General features: G+C 36.6%; 1 protein-coding gene across 1 annotated transcript in view; it reads left to right on the top strand.

Moving 5' to 3' along the window:
- Positions 1-21,753, top strand: part of LOC148938401 (uncharacterized) — a gene marked incomplete at both ends in the record, with an annotated part of 116,538 nt that overhangs the window by 24,970 nt on the left and 69,815 nt on the right. Inside the window, 3 exons of the mRNA XM_089107823.1 lie at positions 4,620-4,834; positions 8,021-8,262; positions 15,763-16,020. Of these exons, the coding sequence (XP_088963949.1) occupies positions 4,620-4,834; positions 8,021-8,262; positions 15,763-16,020 (715 nt within the window). The remainder of the gene's footprint in view (positions 1-4,619; positions 4,835-8,020; positions 8,263-15,762; positions 16,021-21,753) is intronic.

Genomic DNA, 21,753 nt, shown 5'->3' with positions numbered 1-21,753 from the left:
CAGAAATTTCCAAAAAAAAATTCAGCACCTATCAAGATAGCTTTAAGGGTTTGTTAATAGTGAGTGGAAGTCTTCTCTGTTCAAAAAATTTCCATAACACTATTCAAATATGCTACTGATACATGAGCTACAAACATTTCACTTACACGAAACTTTTTATCCTTTCTCAAAACTCGACCATAAAATATAAAATGTAAACAAAAATCAAGTACACATAAAGCTTGCAAAATGTACAATATACAAACAAAATCCATACAAATACGCATACAAAACATACACGTATAAGCAAATATACAAAATACAGATAAAAGCATCATTATAAGCATCATTATCACTCTTTTGCAAGGAAGAATCTCCTCGCTACAGCCTTGAAGGATACCAAATGGTTTGAATCTCTAATTTCAGCTGGATTTATCTTTCTTCTTCTTCTTCTTTGGATTTTTATGGGGACGCTTTTGTATAATCTCATCACCGAAATAAAATTAATGGGAAAATTCAGTCGAAAGTGATAGGAGGGCAACTAGACAGCCATTTGAGACAGCCATTTTATTAAACGTAGTTTTAAGTTCTAGAAATTAGGTCTTTGAGGATGACAACTCTCCCACAGCCCTCAGGGCAAGAGTTGTAAGTTATGACCTGGGGCATATAATGTTTTATATAGACTACATTGTCTTATAAACTTAAAAGAGGGCTCATTTAATTGGGAATTGAAAGTTCTAGTTCACTTTGTAAGTGTCAAAAGATATTGAAGCGTAACCAGCTTCCACCCCCCCCCCCCCAAAACCATATTTTCCCAAACGCATCCAATAAAAAATTTAAGATAGCTATTTTGTTAAAAATAGTTCAAAGATCATATAACAAAAAGTCCGGTGTTGACACAACCCACCAGGGCCAGGGGACAGGCGTTATAAGTTATGCCCTTTGGTCATATATGGGTCTTATGGAAGAGATGCTCGTATTAACTTCAAAGAGGTATCAGTTGATTGGAAATTGAAAGTTCTAGTTCACTTTCTAAGAGTGAAAAGAGATTGGAGAACACCTAGGCCCCCCCCTCCTCACCCTCTTTTCCTCGAACCTATCCCATAAGAATTTTGAGATAGCTTTTTTTTAAAAATAGTTCAAAGACCATATAACGAAACCTCAGGGGTCAACACAGCTGCCCAGGGCCCGAGGGCAGGTGTTGTAAGTTCGGCTCTTGGGGAATATATGGTTCTTATTGAAGGGATGCCCGTAAAAAATTCAGAGATGGCTCATTTGATTGGAAATTGAAAGCTCTAGTTAAATTTTTTCGAGTCAAAAGATATTGGTGGGCAACTAGCCCCCCACGTCCCTTTTCCCCCAAATGCATCCCAGACAATATGTAAGGCAGGCATTAAGTTAAAAATTTCTCACCAGTTAGATAGAAAACTATCGAAGGTCTTCACAGCCCCCCAGGACCTGGGGGCCGATAGGGGCGTGTCTCTGTTTGGGTCTATCGGGTTCATCGGAACGGGATGCTTATATACACTTCCGAGAGGGTTCAGTTGATTAGATATTGAAAATTGGATATTGGAATCCAGCCCTTTTTAAGAGTCAGAAGTGATCAGAGGGCAACTGGCCCCCCAAGCCCTTTTCCCCCAAATACATCTGATAAAAAATTTGAGGAAACCATTTTGTTAAAAATAGTTCAAATATCTTACAACAAAACTGCTTTACGTTCGTTAATTTCGTTAAAAATATTTAAAAGGTCATTTACGAAAAAATCCCGTGTCGACACAACCCCCCCCCCCCCTGGGCCGGGGCAGGCGTTGTAAGTATTTCTCTGGGGGTCTATATGGTTCTTATGGAAATTATACTCGTATAAACTTCAGAGAGGGTTCATTTGAATGGAAATTAAAAGTTGTAGTTCATTTTCTCAGAATGAAAAAGATCGGAGGGTAACTAGCCCCTCTCGCCATCCACGGTTTTGGGCGTATCGGATGGATAAACCCATCCGATAAAAATTTCAGGTGATCATTTTGTTAAAAATACTTCAACCATCAGATATTAAAACTCCAGGGTGGACACAACCCCCCAGGGCCCAGGGACAGACGTTGTAAGTTATACTCTGGGGATTTATATGGTTTTTATAGAAGGGATACTTGTATAAACTTCAGAGAGGGCTCATTTGATTGAAAGTAGAAAGTTATAGTTCACTTTTAAGGAGTCAAAAGAGACCGAAGCTTAATCTAGTCCCCCCACGCCCGTTTTCCGCAAACCCATCCAATAAAAATTTTGAGATAGTAATTTTGATAAAAATAGTTCAAACATCAGATAATAAAAACTCCGAGGTTGACACAAACCTATTTTTTCACTTTGATATTGTTACTTTGATATCAGTTTCGATAATTTGATGAATATTTGATTTTTCTTTTTTTCAATTTTGATTTTGAAACAAGGAAGTTTGAAAAACATGAAATTTTTTGAAAAAAAAAACGAACAAAAATTAATTAAAAAAAAAAACTTTATGAAAAATAAGTTTTTCAACGAGAAGTAAAGACTATTTTAAACTTAAGCTCAACAGATGCAATCACAATTCAAAATTCAAATTCAAACCGTCCAAAAATTACTATTACAGAATAAATAAAGCCCAAAAATGAAAGAAGTCAAGCAAACAGTGATAGCAAAAACGTGCACCAAATAAGAATTTAAATGAATTAACAGATCTTAAAGTGTATAATGTTTAGATTTGGTGTAAAAATCAAGATTAAGACGAAAAAAATATTTTCCTATTGAAGTACAAATGAAACTTAAAACGAACAGAAATTAAATAAACAATCAATGCGAACAAACATACAATAGATATCAATGTAAATTAATAAATAAATCTTAAAACGAGTGAAACTTAACTTGAGTATGCAAATCAAGCTTGAAACAAACAAAAATCACCACAAACAAGAGTTTGGGTATGAACTCCTTCTCTCACTGTAAAAGTCTAAAACCTAATGCGTCATTGGCGCTTTAATGAAAACTATATTCGTCTTGAACAGTCTTGAAAAGTATTAACAACATCAACTTGAATATTTGATGTATAATTATATTAATTGTTGAAAGATCCATCAGTTCAAGAATTTATTTCGCTGTAACTATTTTTATTTTCAATGCTGTAAGAACTGGAAAAGAAAGAATTTGTTGTATAATCTGTTTTCAGTTAAGCGCCAATGACGCAGTAGGCTTTTTTTTTAGTTACAGTTAGGAAAGGAGGCAGTATTCAAACACTTGTTTTTAGGGAAACTATACTGGTCTTTGACAACGTTAAAAAGAGCTAATAAATTAAACTGAATATTTGATGTATAACGATATTAATTACTAAAAGCTCGTCAGTTCAAAATGTTACTATAATTTTAATGTTTATATTCAGACATAAGTACAAAAGAAAATATTTGTCACAAAATTGATTTTCAGTAAAGTGCCAATGACGCAGTAGGTTTTAGATTTTTACAGTGAGAGAATTAGTTCATACCCAAACTCTTGTTTGTGGTTTTTTGTTTCAAGCTTGATTTGCATATTCAATTTAAGTTTCATTCGTTTTAATATTTATTTATTAATTTACATGAATACCACATGCGTGGGTGAGCGTACTAACTGTTTATTGACCGTTGGCTAGATTTAGTTACTATCTAAGCTTCAATAGGAAAATATTTTTTTCGTCCATAGCTCAACTGTAACGCCCAGTATAATCATTACTAGCCTAGTTGCCTGTAAACTTATTTATTTTAATGCTTTTTTTATGTTTTTGCTATGATTGTTTATTTAATTTTTGTTCGGTTTGGGTTTCGTTTATTCTTTAATAGTAATTTCTGGCCGTTTTGAATTTGAATTTTAAAAGGTATTTGTATCTGCTGAGCTTAAGTTTAAAATGGCCTTTACTTTTCTTTGAAAAACTCATTTTTTCGGAAAGTTTTTTTTTAATTAATTCTTAGTAAGAATGGTATGTCTGATGAAGATATTGAAAGTGGAATATTCAAGGATTATAATATTGGAAGGTACAGTTGTGACAGTAGTCACGTTTGGCCCATAAATGTCAGTGCTTGAAAAGGCTGAGGAATATTTGGTAAATTTTATTCAAAGGAATTGGGTAAGGTTACTTTTTGGCTCTCGTCTGACTAGCTGTAGCTGCAATGGTAAGCTCTACAGAAAACGCAATCAAATATCCCTTTCTAGGGCTATAATGAAAGAAAGGTTATGATAACTAGACCATGTTTTACAGCTAGAGGATAGCAGATTTTGGGCTGGCCATCTATATTGAGCCAAACTAAAAACAGGTCGTGCCCCTATAGAGTGGAAAGAGGTCTTAAAAAAGGAATTAAAGAAAATTAGAGCTACATGGGAGCGGCAACGAGTAACTATTTGGACCGGTTTGGGTGGAGGAGGCGCGTGCACAGGTATTTTGGGCTCGGACGGTTTGGTGCTGCTCTTCCTTGTTTGTAGTAGTAGTAGTAGTAGTAGTTGTGATTATGGTCTAAGATGGTATGGTGTTGGATTTTTTCTCAAGTCAAATTACTGAGAGTGCATTTATTTTTGTTGTGGCTGATACTTGTTTTTGTATACCTCATTTATTTTGCATCTAAATAATTTGCTAACCTCGTCGTTTGACATAGGTAATATGGATTGGGCTCGGACTCTAATTGAACAAGTAATTGAGCAATATCCAAGTCTTTTGGAAGCAAGATGTCAACTGATTGAACTAGAAATCCGTTGCCGAAATCATGAGCGAGTTATTCAGCTCTATGAGTACCATCTACCACATACCTGGAAAATAAGTAAAGAGATGGGATCATGGTTGTCCATTAAATATTCCCGCTATTTATACAAGGTGAAATACTCAAATTTAATTTTTTTTTTTTCTTACTTGAAACTGGATTTTTAGTTGTTGGTTTTTGTTTCTAGTTTTCTATTAAGAACTCTCGGTTCTTTTTGGTTCATTTTGTTTGGTTGTACGGTTTGTCCTATATAATAGGATCTGTGGGTGGGTAGGATCAAGGCCTTATTCAAGTGCTTATCTGTCTTAATTACTAAAGTAGGAAAACAGTTTTTTTTTTTTCTCACCAAATAATAACCTCTAACACATTCTGCAGTGAATCCTTTCTATCTGTCTGTTAAAGATAAATTGTAAATTTGAATTTTTGGATCTTCCCAAAGAAGTTCCTGTTTCCGTTTTCTGTTTAGATTTCTGGAGTTTACTCTTGTTTCCAAATTTGCACATACTCTTCCACAGGATATTTGATATAATATAAACAACTAAGATCGAGTTTGAAACGGTAGTTTATAAAAACTTTACAAGTAGATAGTTTACACAAAGCTTTTCAAAAATGTTAATCAGTCTTGATGGACCTTAGTTTAAAACCCGATTGACAAGCTGAATGTCCTGAATATTTACTATGAGTTCTCCCTTCCCCCTCTATATCTCTTTCTCTCTCTCTATCGTCTTTCTTATCTCGTGGCGATCTGCTAGGATCTATAAACCAGAATAACAAAGCTTCAGGTAACAGCGCAACTTAAAATATTTTCTCTATCCTTCCCTTACATTATGGTTACGGTAAGAGCATTTAGGAAGAGCCAACTGTAATCCCTGAAGTTTACTGCAGCCATGGCGTCTTTCCCTGGTTAGATGTTGATATTAAGGCTACAGAGGTCTTCCTGATAGTTGCGCCGTGGGTCTACCTACTTGACGGGTGATGGGAGGATGCCAGTGAAGAACAGCGCTCGGAAGCCTTAGATCACTCATACATGACATGCTCTTAGTACTTCCATCTTTGCACCCGATGACGATTGTGCACCCGATGACGATTGCACCCGATGACGATTGCTCTTTATACCCGATGACGATTGCACCCGATGACGATTGCCTTAGATCACTCATACATGACATGCTCTTAGTACTTCCATCTTTGCACCCGATGACGATTGTGCACCCGATGACGATTGCACCCGATGACGATTGCCCTTTGCACCCGATGACGATTGCACCCGATGACGATTGCCTTAGATCACTCATACATGACATGCTCTTAGAACTTCCATCTTTGCACCCGATGACGATTGTCACAAACGGTTATCTCTTTGCATATCCCATTTTGTAAGTCACGTGAATATTCAGTATTCTCCTAAGACTGGTATTTTTGAACGCTTGAATCCGTTTTTCTTGCTGGTGGTTTAAGTGTCAGGTCTCCGTAAAATCAGCTAAATATTACGGATAGGAAAAATCCTGAAAATTTGTTAACGCATCCTCCATCGGAATTGGGAGTTTTTCAACATGATCTTCACTTTTCCTTAGCTATATGAATACCAATATCTTTGTTCCGAGTCTTTTATAATTTTAAACTTCAATCCTTTGAATTCAATTTCAACTGTTGATTAAAGCAAAGTCAGCGTTTATTATTTTTATGTTTTAACTTACCAATAGTCCTGTCGCAAGAAATTTTTCTGAGCTAATTAAAGGAAAAGACTGAAAAGATCTCTTTACAGGGATTATTGCAGATCATCTCACTAAGTAGTATGCGTCTAGGGAGGCCATCGTGTATTCAATCGAGTCAGCGGTTTATTGCTAGATACTTGTTTCTAGCTTCAAATATAATTAAATTTTGTCACAAATAAATTTTATTGTGAATTAATTAATGTGAACCACGGAGATTTTAATTTCTTTTGGTTAATATTCTCAATGGCTATTAAATCGTTGCTTAATCAAGCCAGGTTACCAAACCAGAAATGCCAAACCGAGCCAAATACCAAACCGAGGACTTGTAAATAATAAGAACCCTAGTAAAGTGCAGATTTACTCTTTGTGTAATCTGATCATGTCAAGAAATAAGTCACTGGTAATAAGTAGGATCTGTACTTTGCTGTTGTTGCTGACATGGGCGCCCATAAGGGGAGGCAGGGGGACGCCAGCCCCCCTGAATGAATGATGCTGCCTTATATTTTTTTTATTTATAATATAAAGAATTGGAAGTGCCGACTAGACCAGGTAAGAACACCCCCCCCCCCCAAAAAAAAAAAAAAATCAGCTTATCGGTGCCCATGGCTGCTGATTTAGGTCACGTCTTGACGCTGAAGTCTTGGCAACCTCGTCTATTGATATGGATATTGAGCGCTCTTAATAATTGGCCTGTGCTATTGACCAATGCTTTTATTATTTCGCTCCTTGGGTGTTCCGAAACATGGAGGAGGATTAATGGAGGTGCTCCGGAGCATGGAGGGTGCTCCGAAACATGGATTTGCTTAATGTCTTTTAGAGAAACAAACTGTAGATTGTTTTGAGTACCCGACAGACTGACCATATCTCAAACACTAAGCTGTGTGAAAAATGTGGTTCAATTCTGATTTCTAGTACTGTAATGAGAGGAAGGTTGATATGGCTGGGACACTTCTGCGGATGAAGGATAACAGATTGCCAAAGATCATCCCCGACGGCCAAATGAAAATCAGATCCGAGTAACTTCTTGGGAGGGTGTAAAGAGGGGGGATTTCAATAGATTAGGACGGAGGAGGAGCGTGTGTAGTTGTGTCAGCCTCAGGGGGCTAGTTGCTACAGTTAGTAATTATTAATAGTAATAGTTTTTCTTTAATGATTTTTAGGTAAATTAAAAAGTAATCGGAAAGCTAATGAACTTCATTTTAAATTCGCTGCGCCCAAATAGATACAAAAAAGACATTCAGTAGATGGTATTGGTAGTATTTTTTGTGCTAATCTTGGTTACGTCTTACCTCTATTGCGGTGCCATTACTCTTAATCATAGACAAATAGCAAGTTATGGAACTCGAGCAGATTCTATTCCAAGAGACTTCACTGCCCTCATGCGTATCATGAGAGAAAAACTTGGCGCCAATAATAAGTTGGTAAAGCAAACAATAATCTTAAATTTGCAACAAGTGTCTTTATCTCTTAATAGTTCCTTAAATAAAACTGACAGTTTTATTTTCTGTGTTTATTAATATAATTAAGCTCAAGTGTATAGTTAGGTAGTTTCCTATTGAGCTATTACTGTTCGTCCTTTTATAGATACTTCAGAAGCATGAGAAAGCCCTTCAGGTTCTCAGAACTGCGTTAAAGAAGGATAAGTCCAACTCTTGGGTCTATCAACATCTGATAGATTTTTGTCATCAAAGACAGCCTATCGACATCAAGGGAGTACAAGCAGCTTTCACTCTGGCACTTCTTAGTAAAGAATTAAAACTGGCTGATAAATGCAGATTTGCTAAGAAAAAGATGGAGTTTTCTAGAGATTTTGGAGATATAAAAAGGTATCAAGTGTTATCTCCTAAATTTTAAGTGTGGTTACATTATGTGGTAAGTTTTACTTGAGATTCAACGAATTTATCAGAGTATAGCCATTAGACCATAGAGCTAAAGAGCTGTAGAGCTATTAGGAATAATTTTGTAAGTCTCAGAAAATAGTCTTGAGTTTTCAAATTTTTGGTGACAAATCGTTTGATTTACTCTTAACTTCACGAAATTGTTGGATGTGTAAGTGTAAGCGTGATTTCGTAAGGTAGTAACGTATAAAATCTTATTTTAATTTGGTTATTAAAACTTATTAGAGTGTAGCCATAGGGCTATAAAGCCATATAGCTAATAGAAATACTTTCGTAAGACTCGGAAAATAATTTTGAGTTTTCAGAGTTTTGGTGGTAAAACGCTGGATTTACTCTTAACCTTACGAAATCGTTGGATGTGTAATTGTAAGCGTGAATATGTAAAGTGTAAAATTGTATTTCTATTTGGTTGAGATTCAACGAATTTACCAAAGTATAGCCATAGAGCTATAGAGCCATAGAGCTAATAAATAATTTCGTAAGACTTAATTTTGAGTTTTCTGAGTTTGTTGGCAAAACGCTTGATTTACTCTTAACTTTACAAAATCGTTGGATGATTAAGTGTAAGTGTGATTTCGTAAAGTAGTAAAGTATAAATCTTATTTCGGTTTGGTTGAGATTCAACGAACTTATTAGAGTATAGCCATAGAGCTATAGAGCCATATAGCTAATAGAAGTAATTTCGTAAGACTTAATTTTGAGTTTTCTGAGTGTGGTGTCAAAGCGCTTGATTTATACTTAACTTAACGAAGTCGTTGGATGAGTAAGTGTAAGCATGGAGAAAGAAAATGATCAAAAATGGGGTTTTAAGGGCCAAACGAAAATGCTGAAGAAACACTCAAAGCGAATATTCCGAAAGAACGTCTCTTCTTTAGTGCAAACAGAATAATATAAACAAGGAAAATGCTAAAGAAAAAAAAGCAAACGCAAAAATTCAACAAAACCAACTAAAAACCAATGAAGTAACCAGCCAAAAAATAAAAGATAAATAAAATTCAATAAAAGACAGAATTATAAGAATTAAGATCAAATAGCTAACAACCATAAAGTGAGTCATTCGCCCATATTTGCGATTTGCACAAAATTCAAAAATTCTGAATTGCCATTGGCATATACTAACGAACAACCGAAGAAACAAAAGAAAAAATTCATTCACTCAAACAAACGAACCAGCTATTAAATAAACCGGATAACTAGTTCACCTGATTTCTGATCCTAACAATTGTATTTCTTGCAGATACCCTTTGAGACCTAAGGGGTTGTTGACGTCTTTGATTGTGTGATTGGGAGGGTGGTTTTAGGTTTATATCAGGGGTTACTAAAGTATCGGCTTCTCTTTTGAGAAAACCGAACAGGGATTCAGGTGATTTAAGAATAAATGAGTCGTATATAGTAGTTTGTATTGAAACGCCTTGTTGAAAAAAAAGAATACGTTTAACCTCTTTTTTTATCTTATGTCATTTAGACATGGCACGGCCGATCCGCTCTAATTAAGATTCTTCAATTCCCTAAATATCTCAAAATGAGGAAAGTTCTTAAATTCACCGTTCTGGATAGAAATCTTATACGAAAACACAGCTAGATGATGTAAGATCCATTTTTTTCTTTGCCTTGTTAAATGACCAAGGATACAGCCCTTTGGTTATATCCTAACACCAAATGGAGGTGTGAAAGCTCATGTTACAGAAGGAATAGGAAAGGTATGGGCTACATTCGAAAGTATCAAGAAGTTGCTTTGGAGGAAACATGAAATAGGTTTAAAAACTAAGATGTGGGTCTACGAGGTAATTGTTCGGTCGATTCTGCTCTACGCAAGCTAAACTTGGTCTTTAAAGGCTGTTGCATGAACGCCATTTTACGAGTCAGTCAATGGCCTCGTATTTCAAACGCTGAGGTATTAAGACGCTGTGCCCAGAAAAACCCATATGCGCAATCAAAAAACAACGAGAACTCAAGTTTCTTGGGCATAAACTATGACAACCAACTGGAGCTAAATCCCGCGATGTCCTCACCAGACCGGGCGGTCAGAGAAATAATACCCATCTGTAAATATGGCCTAATTATCTTAACCTTTCTTTCTTTATAACCCTGGAAAGCGGGATTGAACTGTAATTTTTTACAGCTTTTCGTTTGAGTAGGTCAAACCGAGTACCAAGACTATCCTTGGATAATTCTTCTGGAAAACATTTAACAAATCTATCTCAGTCTTCCGAAGCGCCCAGGTTTACGACCCCCCCCCCCTTGACCAGTCTCATTACCTTAGATTCCACTATTCTATTGTTAGTTGGCATATTTATCTTCCTATTCTTCTAAACTTCTTTTTGGAACTGAAATTGCTCTCCAGTTAAATGAAGCCCTCCACTTGATCGATCTTCTCGTTACCCTCGTTACCCTACATCACCTTTTCACCCTGACTTATTCCCAGTTTAGTAAGTGACTTAGTCTTCTTAAAATAAAATTTCAAACCTATTCTTGCATCCTGAGTTCTCAAAATCTCCAAAAATTCATTCATTCTGTTAACATTTTTATCTAGGGCACTCAAATTACCTGCACAATCTCAGTTTAGGAGATTTTTACTTTCCCATTTTATTCCACGTTCTCCCTTAGCCTTTCTCATGTTCTTTAGGAAGAAGCTCATCAAAAGGATCGATACAAATGAGGTTGGGAAAAACCCTACTTTACTCCCGATTTAGCCTATTTGGTACTTAAGTGTTATAGCGACCACAGCAAAGAAGCTAAGCTAGGTTAATCATAATAAAATATACCAAAATATGATGAAAATATATTGCTTTAGTAACAGAATTATGGAAAGCAGGCCGCCCAGAACGCATCATATTGAATACCTAACCACCTCTATATATTAAACATTTAATTAAAATATACCTGCATAGATACCCTTTATCTCGCTTGATTATCTCCGAATGGACATAGATAACCGGTATCATTAGAGGTCAAGAACAAAGCATGGTCGCTATAACACGTAAGCACCGCTTATTTTTCTACACTTCAAGGCATTTTGATTGCGCAAGGCCAGTATTTTCACCCTTCTCTTTCCTAGTTATGCTCTATATTGTAGAATCAGTTATAGCAGCTGAGTTGATAGTTAGGTCAGAACGTAAAAAATATAATTACACCCTCACTGACCAAATATGTCACGCTTCAAAAAGTCAAAACAAAACGGAAGGTGCTTTATGCCCATTCCTATCCCTCAAAACATTAAGCTTTTCCCCGATTTTACTTCTGCCTCCCCCAGGCCATTCAGCGTGTCCCCATGTGGTGATAGGGGAACGCCCTACAGATATGTAGGGTACCTCCATAGGACGCACGGACCAAGAGGGGACCTTGTCCCTGGGCGTCCATAATAGAAACTGGGGCACACTCGCCCGGGGTCATAAATGCAGGTGGAGGAGGAAGAAGGCCTCTCAAATGTACACTCAAAAGGGGTCTCTTGTTTGTCCACAAGTCCTATGAGTTTCAAACCTTCTCCCAGTAATGGGTTAAATTGCATGGTGATTCAGAACACCATCGCGGGAGGATCCTCTATAGGAGGACAACTGCGGCAGGGCGTAAGATCTAGATCTATAGACAACTGCCTCTGCAAAGGGCTGCCTCGACCCTTTCGGGGTACCTGCAAGACTGGGGGCCTTGCAGTCAACTTTATTCCCACTTGAGAAGTGGCGCCCCTCGAGGAAATTATAGCCTAGTAAACGACAAAGTATTCGCACGGGATTCTGACTAATGGACAATTCTTCTGGGCTTGGTATGTTTTGACGGGCGTCTTCGGACTGAATAACCTCTTCCTAGCTAATCTATCGATTATGGGCTGCCTCCCCGTAGTACCATAATATTTGTAGGCATGAATGTATAATGAGTTGGAGGTGATAGGTTTGAGATTGTTTGTGCCGGATCTTGACTCTTGTTGATAGAAGAGCATCGCTAAGTGCTGAAAACCATATTGTGACCAAGATGGGCCCAGGATAGCACAAAGCCTCCATTCATGGAGGTCCCATGGACTACTTGCTGTCCGGTTCTAAGCCGGCTTAAGCACTTCGGTGTAGACTTGAGAAGAAATATGATCCCCGTCCTGCACTGGTATCCGGGATCATTGCTTTTCCTGAGGCGAAAGTAATTTCAATTATTTAAAGAACATGAAAATTGGAACTTGGAATGTTATGACGTTAAAAAATGACTAACGTATTGACATTTTGACTGACGAATTCAGACGATTCGAAATGGATTAGTAGGAGTTTCAGAAACCCATCCCAGGGGTAAGAAGCATGAAATTAGGTGATATAGAATGTGTTTACTGAGACAGGAAGGATGGGGTACATAGACAGGGAGTAGGGCTCATGATGAACAAGGAGGTTGCTAAGTCTTGTTTAGGCTGGGAAGGTATTAATAATAGAATACTAATTTCTCATTTTATGACTAAAAAGTCCAGGGTATCAGTTATAGTATTATACGCCCCTGTAGAACCGACTGACGGAGATACTAGAGAATCAGATGAATTTTACATACAGTTACAGGAGCAAATAGATAGGGTCCCAAGAATAAGTATGATGTTTTTACTGGGAGATTTTAACGCCCAGGTCGGTAGAATTAGGGATAGATGGTATCCTAGCCAATGCAAATTTGGTGTAAGAAAAGAAAACAGTAATGGATACAGACTTTTACAATTTTGTAGGTATTACAATCTAGTTATAACCAATACGGTGTTTGGTCATGAAATGGCTCATAAGTTAACATGGTGTTCACGTGATGGTAAGACAGCAAACCTTATGGATTATGTTATAGTAAACCGAAGACTGGCAGGATCAACACAAGATACTAGGGTATATAGAGTGCCGTTATTGATGTTAAAAGTAAAGATCACCATCTAGTAGTGTCAAGGGTTAATTTAAAGCTGAAATTTTGGGAGGGTAACTACCTCCCGGGAATTTTTGGTGTTGGTAGACTACAGGATAAAAATTTGAGAAAAATTTTCTAGGAACCGTTGAATATTAAACTGGTGAGTTTAAAATTTGCCAATGTGGAAGATGGAATAATTTTAGAAAAATAATTTGTGAAGTTGCTGAAGGTGTCTTAGGGAAGAAAGCTAGAACTACGGCTAAGAATGTTAGTGAAAAAGCTTTATGTTTAATAGAAAGGAGAAAGGACTTGTACAGGAACTATCTGAGTGATAGATCATATGAAAACAAAAGGAATGCAAAGAAAGTGGAGAAAGCATTAAAATATGAACTAAGGAGGTGTGAAGTGGAGGCCATAGATAAAATTGCCGAGGATCTGGAAGATACAGCTAGACGGCATAATAGTAAAATATTGTACTGGCATGTTAACAAACTGAGAGGGAGTAGTCAATCCGGACTTGGCCCAGTTAGATAGGAATGGGGCCGCAATTAGAGATCAGGAAAAAACTAAAGAGAGATGGGCAGAAAATTTTGAGAATTTGCTTAACCGAGATAGATTTGCAGGAAAAGATTTAGAGGAAAATGAAAAAGTTTCTGATACCTTGGATGTGAAGAAATATTTGTTTTGTGAGGAAGAATTAGCGACAGTACTAAAAGGATTAAAAATAACAAGGCTCCAGATGCTGATAGGGTGGTAAATGCGTTTCTTAAATAGGGTGGCTCTGAGGTTAGAAATAAGTTACTAAAAATTATGAATATGATTTTAGAAAAAGGGGAATTATCTAACGATTTTAGGAAAACCTTAATTATACCACTTTATAAGAAAGGTGATAAAAGTGAGTATGGTAATTATCGAGGCATTAATCTGGTCTCTCTAGGCAGTAAATTACTTGGTAATATGTTACTTTTAGACTGAGAGATGCCATAGACAAAGTTTTAAGAGAAGAACAGTGTGGTTTTAGGAAAGGTATAGGATGTGTCGACCAAATTTTCACTCTTGGGCTAATAATTGGGAAGTGCTTGAGTTTTCAAACACCTTTGGTCCTCTGATTTATAGATTATGAGCAAGCGTTTGATTCTGTTGATAGAAGGGCTTTAGTAAAGGTTTTATCCTTGCATGGTATACCAGACAAATACATTAAAGTGATTAGTGCTATGTACGAGAATAACACTGCTGCGGTTTAGGTAGGAAATGAGGTTAGCAGCTTGTTGTGTATTAAATCAGGAGCTAAGCAGGGTTGTGCTCTATCCCCCTTTATATGGATTATTTTGATGGACTTTGTCTTGAGGACCACAGGAAAGGCAATGGGAGACCACGGAACCAAATGGGGAGGAAAAAGTCTCCTGGACTTAGATTATGCTGATGATTTAAGCATCCTAGATGAAAGTGTGAGCAAAATGAGTGAAGTTTTAGAGGTTTTGCGAGTTCAGGGTGCTAGAATTGGTTTGAAAATTAATGTTAAGAAGACAAAGTCACTAAGGCTAGGAATAAGTGAAGATGAAAAGGTGACGTTGGGTAATGGAAAGATTGATGAGATGGGCAGCTTCACTTACCTTGGTAGTATTATTAGTAAAGATGGTGGGAGCAGTGAGATGTTAAAAGTAGATTAGCCAAGGCTCAGGGTGTTTTTTCACAGTTAAAAAAAGTTTGGAAGAATAGGAAGATAAGTCTGCAAACCAAGATTAGAATATTAGAAGCTACAGTGATGACTGTGGTCAAATATGGCTCTGAAGCATGGGCGCTCCGAAAAACGGATGAAGATTTGCTAGATGTTTTCCAGAGAAATGTCTTAAGGATTGTTTTGCGTACCCGGCTGACTGACCGTATTTCAAACAATAGGCTATAAGAATAATGTGGTTCAATACCGCTCTCTAGGTCTATAATGAAAGACAGGTTGAGGTGGCTAGGGCACGTTTTGCGGATGAAGGATGACAGATTGCCGAAGATTGTCCTTTTTCGCCAACCGTCTAGGGCTAACCGGAAAGCAGGTCGTCCTCGTCTGGGGTGGGAGGACGTCATAAAGAAAGATTTAAAAGAAATGGGAACTTCGTGGGCGGGTGTAAAAAGGGAGGCTTTGAATAGATTGGGATGGAGGAGGAGCGTGCATAGCTGTTTTGGCCTCAGGCGGCTTGGTGCTGCGGTGAGTTGTTAGTAGTAGTAGTAGTAGTTTCTGTGTAGTCCACGTTTTTAATGTTTTTTCGTGTGCATGCCAACAAAGAGACTACTTTTTTTTGTGGCAATAACTGTTCAAAACGTTTAGTTTTTTTTTTTCTTTTGACGAGAAGTTATTAACTTTGGGCCTTATATTTATTTTTGTTCCTTCTCAAAATGGCCACTTATGAAAACACTTATATTTCATAAATATTTCACAGTTATATTTCATTGTATCCCATATATTTTCATGTTTCATATATTTTATCATATTTCATGTATTTCATTATATTCATTATATTTCGATAAATTATATTTCAATGTCATATATTCTTATATGTTATATAATGTTGCATTATTATATTTCAGCTATCGTTCATCGATGCTAGAATATCATGAGTATGAAAAACTTCACAATGCAACGAAATTGCAAAAACAACAAATTGAAGAAACAGCTAAAACCAAGGTACCTCCTGAAACAAAAAATATCTGCTCCAAATGTAGCTGCACCGTTGATAGCCAATTGCAAAGTCAGCCCTCGGGATCTGATCAAAAGGCTGCAAGCGATTCGACAGTACCTCAACAGATGGATTCAGGGATGGTGCAGTATTTTCACTGGCTTCAAAAGTAGGTTTTTTTCCTTTTTATAAAGAGAAAAAACTAAAACGAAATTATTCGAAAAAACTTAAAAAACATATAAAAATATACAAATATAAAGCTAATATAAAACAGAACAAATATAAAAAATTAATAAAAAAGACCTTGTCTGCTTAGCTGTTTTAAGGACATCGTGTTGGTGTAAATTTTTCCCTTTTTTTTGCGCTGAACCACCATTTCTATATTTTTCATATAGATCATTCAGGTCTACATTTTTGTAGCATCCATAAACGAAGCATTTTTTTTCATTATTTTTTTATTCTTCTTCGTTGTTTTCTAATTATTTTGTTATTTTTGTTTTTAATCGATTGTCAGTGAAATGTCGTATACATCGTAGTATCTGGTTTGCTCAACGCTGTGATCAATGGTCTTCCAACTTGAATTCCCTGGAACTCTTTGGTTCCTCTGGAGGTTTCTAGATGTGCTTTAGAGAAGAGTTAGCTACAGAGTAAGATAGTATAATATAGTATAAGATAGTAAGATGGTGTACAGTAAGATAGTAAGAGTAAGTGTAGAAACAGCGTGACAGTGGAAAAAAATACAGAAAATGGTTTAAATTGTGCATTGTCTCTGATTTGTTTTGCGCTGTTTCAAAATTCTGAAAAACTGAAAAAAGGGTGCAAGGCCAGCAAAAATTTGAAGAAAAAAAAATGCCGCAAGTATTTCGCCTGTATAATTACTGAAGCATACATAGTGTAAATGAAGGACGCAAAATCAAGACTAAAACGACTAAAACGATATGGACTTAAAAAGGAATGGAATGTTGGAAAACCAAAAATAATATGAAAACCGGAAGGGGAAGCCGAAGTAAAAAGTCACTAATAAATTCAATGATACACTACAGAGTAAAAAATAACCAAATTAAAACAAAAATCAGTTTAAAATTGAGTTTTAATTGTTTAACAAATATTTAATTTTTTGGGTAAATATTTCCCATCTTAGAATTTATTGCCGCTTTTGCTTTATTTGGGTCACTGGACTTAAATCTAAGGGTATTAAGGTAAAAATGTCAGGGAATGTTCAGTGGAAAGTTGAATCAAATCAAAACACACGACGTGCAGGTAGGTTGTCAAAAGTGCGTATCAGCAATATCTCAGGAACGGCTTAGACCGTTAATTTGAAACTTACAAGACATGATGAGCGGTATGTTGAAATATCTAAAAGGCCCTGTGTGCTTACTACTACTGCTACTACTTCCTCTGCTACTACTACTATTACTACTACTATCAGTACTACTACTACTAAGGCTGAGGGTATTAATGTGAAAATTTCAGAGAATGTTGGACTGAATCAAAACACACTACCTAAATGCAGGCTGTCACAAGGACGTTTCTGCAACATCTAAGGAACGGCTTAGGATATTAAGTTGAAACCTTCAGGGCATGTTGAGGGGGATTTAGAACCAGCCAAAAGGCACTATGCATACTGCTAATGCTACTACTGTGACTTCTACTACTATTGAGTCTAACGGTATTAAGGTGATCCTTTCAGTGAATTTTAAAACGAGCTTTGGACTAAATTACTATGTTCATGCAGTTTGTCCAAAGGGTGTATCAGCAATATCGAAGGAACGCCCTAGTTGAAACTTTCAGGGCATGCTGAACAAACGGCAAGGCACTATATGGACACTTACTAGTAGTAGTTATTGTGTTACTACGGCTACTAGTACACCTATTACTGAGCCTAAGGGTATTAAGCTGAAAGTTTTAGGGAATTTTAGGGAGATGTTGAACTGCTACTGCTAATACTGCTACTATTATTATTACTGCTACTAGTTCTACTAAGGGTAAGTGTATCAAGTTGAAATTTTCAGGAAATGCTGAGGATGGAATAAACAAAAGGGAAAATACGCTTACTACTACTACGAACGCTACCACTTACACTGATACTAAGGATGTTGAGATGAAGGTTTCAGGGAATGCTTAGGGGGCTGTTGAACTAAGTCAGAACACATAGTCTGCACGCAGGTCGTGAAAAGGTTGTTTCAACAATATCTTAGGAACGCTTAGAGTATTTAGTTGAAATTTTCAGACTATGTTGGAGGGGATGTGGAACTAACCGGAAGACACTATATACATATGGAACTACTATTACTACTACTACTGGGGTGAAAGGGTACTAAGGTGAATATTTCCGTGGATTTTAAAGGGGATGTTGAACCAAATCAAAACACACTATTTGCACGCAGGTGGTTAAAAACTGTGTTAGTAATATTGAGGGAACGCCCTAGAGTATTAAGCTGAAACTTTTAAATCATGTTAAGGGTGATGTTGAACAACCGACGAGGCACTATGTGGACACCATTACAACGTACCACTAGTACTACTACTGCTACTGCTACTAGTGCTGCTATTACTGAGGCAAAGGGTATTAAGGTGAAAATTCTAGGGACTGTTGAGAGGAATATTGAACTACTACTGTTAATACTGGTACTACTGTTGTTACTGCTACCAGTTCTACTAAGGAGAATTTATAAAGGTGAAACTTTCAGAAAATTGTGATGGGGTAATGTTGAACCAGCCAAAAGGCAATATGTGCATACTACTTCGGATGCTACTACTACTACTACTGAGGCTAAGGATATTGAGGTGAAAACTTTCATTGAACGCTTAGGGGGACGTTGAACTTCATCAGAACACAATGTGTGCATGTTTATCAGAAAGGTGTATCAGCAATTTCTTAGGAACGCTCTGAGTATTAGTTGAATCTTTCAGGGTATGTTTTTGCGGTATGTTGAACTTATCAAAAGTCACTAAGTGTATGCTATTGTTACAACTTCTACTGCTGCTAATATGCTACTACTACTGCCATTACTTCTCCCGCGACATGTAGCTCAACCGGTATAAAAAATTCAGCCGGTACCAGCAATACATATGCGGTACGCAAGTAGTTTTGTTCCCTCGTTTGTCAAGATTTTTAATTCTACACCTACTCTTCAATAATTGTATATATTTATTTGCTTTAGTTAATTATTATTTTTATTCGTTTGACTCTGTTTGACTCTGTTCAGTTTGAATCTGTGATATTTCGAATAAATGTATAATTTTGTATGACGATGGCTATGGCTGTGATTTTCATATGTTTTATATGTTTACTGCCTTATTATGATAAGAACTGCCGCTGATCGGCATGACCGTGTAAGGCGTTTGAAAATAAAATCGTTTTATTATTATTATTAATCAAAAAAACTTTGTACAGAATAAGTACACAAAATAACAAAATAACTCATGCAGGAAACACAATTAGTTTGGAAAAGCCGAGGGTAAATTTTGTAGCTCAATTCAGAGGATCATTCATACGCCTTAATCGCTATTGGTCAGAGCTTTGTGCCTTCGTCTTGGAGGCTACTCTTTGAAGTTTGTATTATTTGAAGTCTTTGTTAGTTGAGTTCTGAATAGGGTTGCCCCCCCCCTCCTAGTGATTTATCACTATTTCTAGTGATTTTTTATGATGCCTAGTGATTTTCTTCTAGCTAGAGATTTATAGTGATCTTTGTTCTAAAACTAGTTATTTTTCACGATATAGCGCCTAGATTCATGATTCAATCGAATGAATCATACAAGAAGCCTTTTAATTAAAAAACGCAATTACTACTGTTCCTAATATGTTACAGATTAGCATTTATGCAAATATACCGCCTTTAAATCTTCCGATTTCTCACCATATATCCATATCAGATATGTCATATCAGATATATATCATATCAGATCAGATATATCAGATATAAACTCCAATAATTCTCCAAATTCTCTTATTTGTAGTTGAAACACATAATAAGCGCAGATAGTTTCCTTTTCTTTAAGTTTTTGGATTTATGTGCTAACATATCAAACAGTTTGTGGTAATGAACTGTAAGAATGGAGCGACACGGCTAAATAGTAATCAAAATTCTAGAAACGGAATTTTGATATTAATTGATGATCGGCTCATTATGTTGATTCCAAATATATAAGATGTATGAAGCTTAGTTTTATCCATAGAAGGCTACGCAACTGCGAAAATTTGTCTAATTTTTGAAAGAGGGAGAAAAAAACCCACTAAAATTCAAAGAATTTTAATTAAAACCAAACCATTAGATTCGGTAAAAAAAAATGTAAAGCATACGGCATTGGACTTTACAGTCCCTACCGACAGTGCTGATCTCCGTTTCTTGGCCCTTCAGCCAGGAAGTGCAATGGGGGGCTGGGGGCCAACCATCCTGTGCTTTCTCACCTGTTTACCTTCCCCAGATTTCTCCATGTACACATTTAGAGCTGGGTCGACTCTGGCTGAGCTTACAGAGTCACGCCACTAACCCCCGTCCCAAACCAAATAATTGGATACACTAGGATTTGAACCCTCGCCCTCTCGGACAAAGAATCCTAAATATAGCGCACCAATCCACTCGGCTAGGATGCGTATTAGTATTAGAGCAAATCTAGCCACTCCGCTAGATTCGGCGTATCAGAGAATCCTATTGTAGAGGTTTTAAGCCACTATTTGCAAAAATGTTGAATTTTTATATTATTTGCCAGAAGAAAAATCACGGATGCGTGTTTTTTTTTCCAGGGGGTGATCATATCGAACCAACGGTCCTAGAACATCGGGAAGGCCTCGTTTGAACGGAAATTAAAATTTTTAGTGTCCCTTTTATTTGACCACAAAGATCGGATGGCTAATAGCCTCCCTCCCACGTTCTTTTTCCCCCAAAAATTGTTCCAGCAAAAGTTTCAGATAGCCATTTTGTTTAGCATAGTTGAATGGTTCCAAAATTATACTTGTAGATTTAACATGACCCATGCAGCCCCTGAGGATAGATCTGGGGATAAAAGTATGCTGAGGATAATAGGGATAATATACGATCTATGAAAACCAGTTTCATAGCGACAAAGACAAACAACGGGTGACAGAATACACTGGACTTGTATAAAATGGGCTATATATTTGCACATTAGGGGGTTGGGGGTAAGGTGAGGTTAGGTTAGATTAGGTTACTTTACCCCCACACCCCCCTAATGTGCAAATATATAGCCCAAATAATATTATTATTGTATAAACTGAAGTATTATATTTTCATCATATTTTGACACATTTCAGTGGGATTAACATAACTTTACTTCTTAGGTATGTTCCGTATAATTAACAAGAACCTCTGTTTCTTTAATAAAGAATTTCTTGGGTATGTTCCGTATAATTAACAAGAACCTCTGTTTCTTTAATAAAGAATCAATAAGACCGATGCTTATCGAAATTTTTGAAGGGTGGGACAAATTTGTTCCATGAAAATATAATTAGGCTATTTTCAAAATTGTTTCTGGTGTCAGTAATTATACTAGCTCAACTAGAGTAAACAGAAAATAGTTTCTGTATTTTTTTGGGAAAAAATGGAGTTTTGAATAAACAAGGAAAACAAGTTAAAAGAAAAAAGTAAATATTTCGATTAGATCACCGATAACCAATTTTCAGTGATCGGGGGTATAAGCCAAGGGTACTAATTCGGGAAAATACAGGGATGAAGCAAGGATTTTGTTGTATTATCTGCATAAAGATTCAAAAAGCGTGTTTCAAAATTCCAAAGGTAATTTTTGGCCAAAAAAGAAAAAAACATCGATCTAAAGGTACTTTTCCACATCTAGGGGTAATTTCATCCCCTTCTTGTAGGTACGATGTATAGAACATGGTAAAGAAACAAAACAATTATTAGTCACCATGATAAGGAGTATT

Source organism: Artemia sp. Qi Xiang Cuo, unplaced genomic scaffold, assembly GCF_049724085.1.
Source record: "Artemia sp. Qi Xiang Cuo unplaced genomic scaffold, ASM4972408v1 HiC_scaffold_3357, whole genome shotgun sequence".
Taxonomy (NCBI): Eukaryota; Metazoa; Arthropoda; class Branchiopoda; order Anostraca; family Artemiidae; genus Artemia; species Artemia sp. Qi Xiang Cuo.
This window is presented reverse-complemented; position numbering and strand designations above follow the sequence as displayed.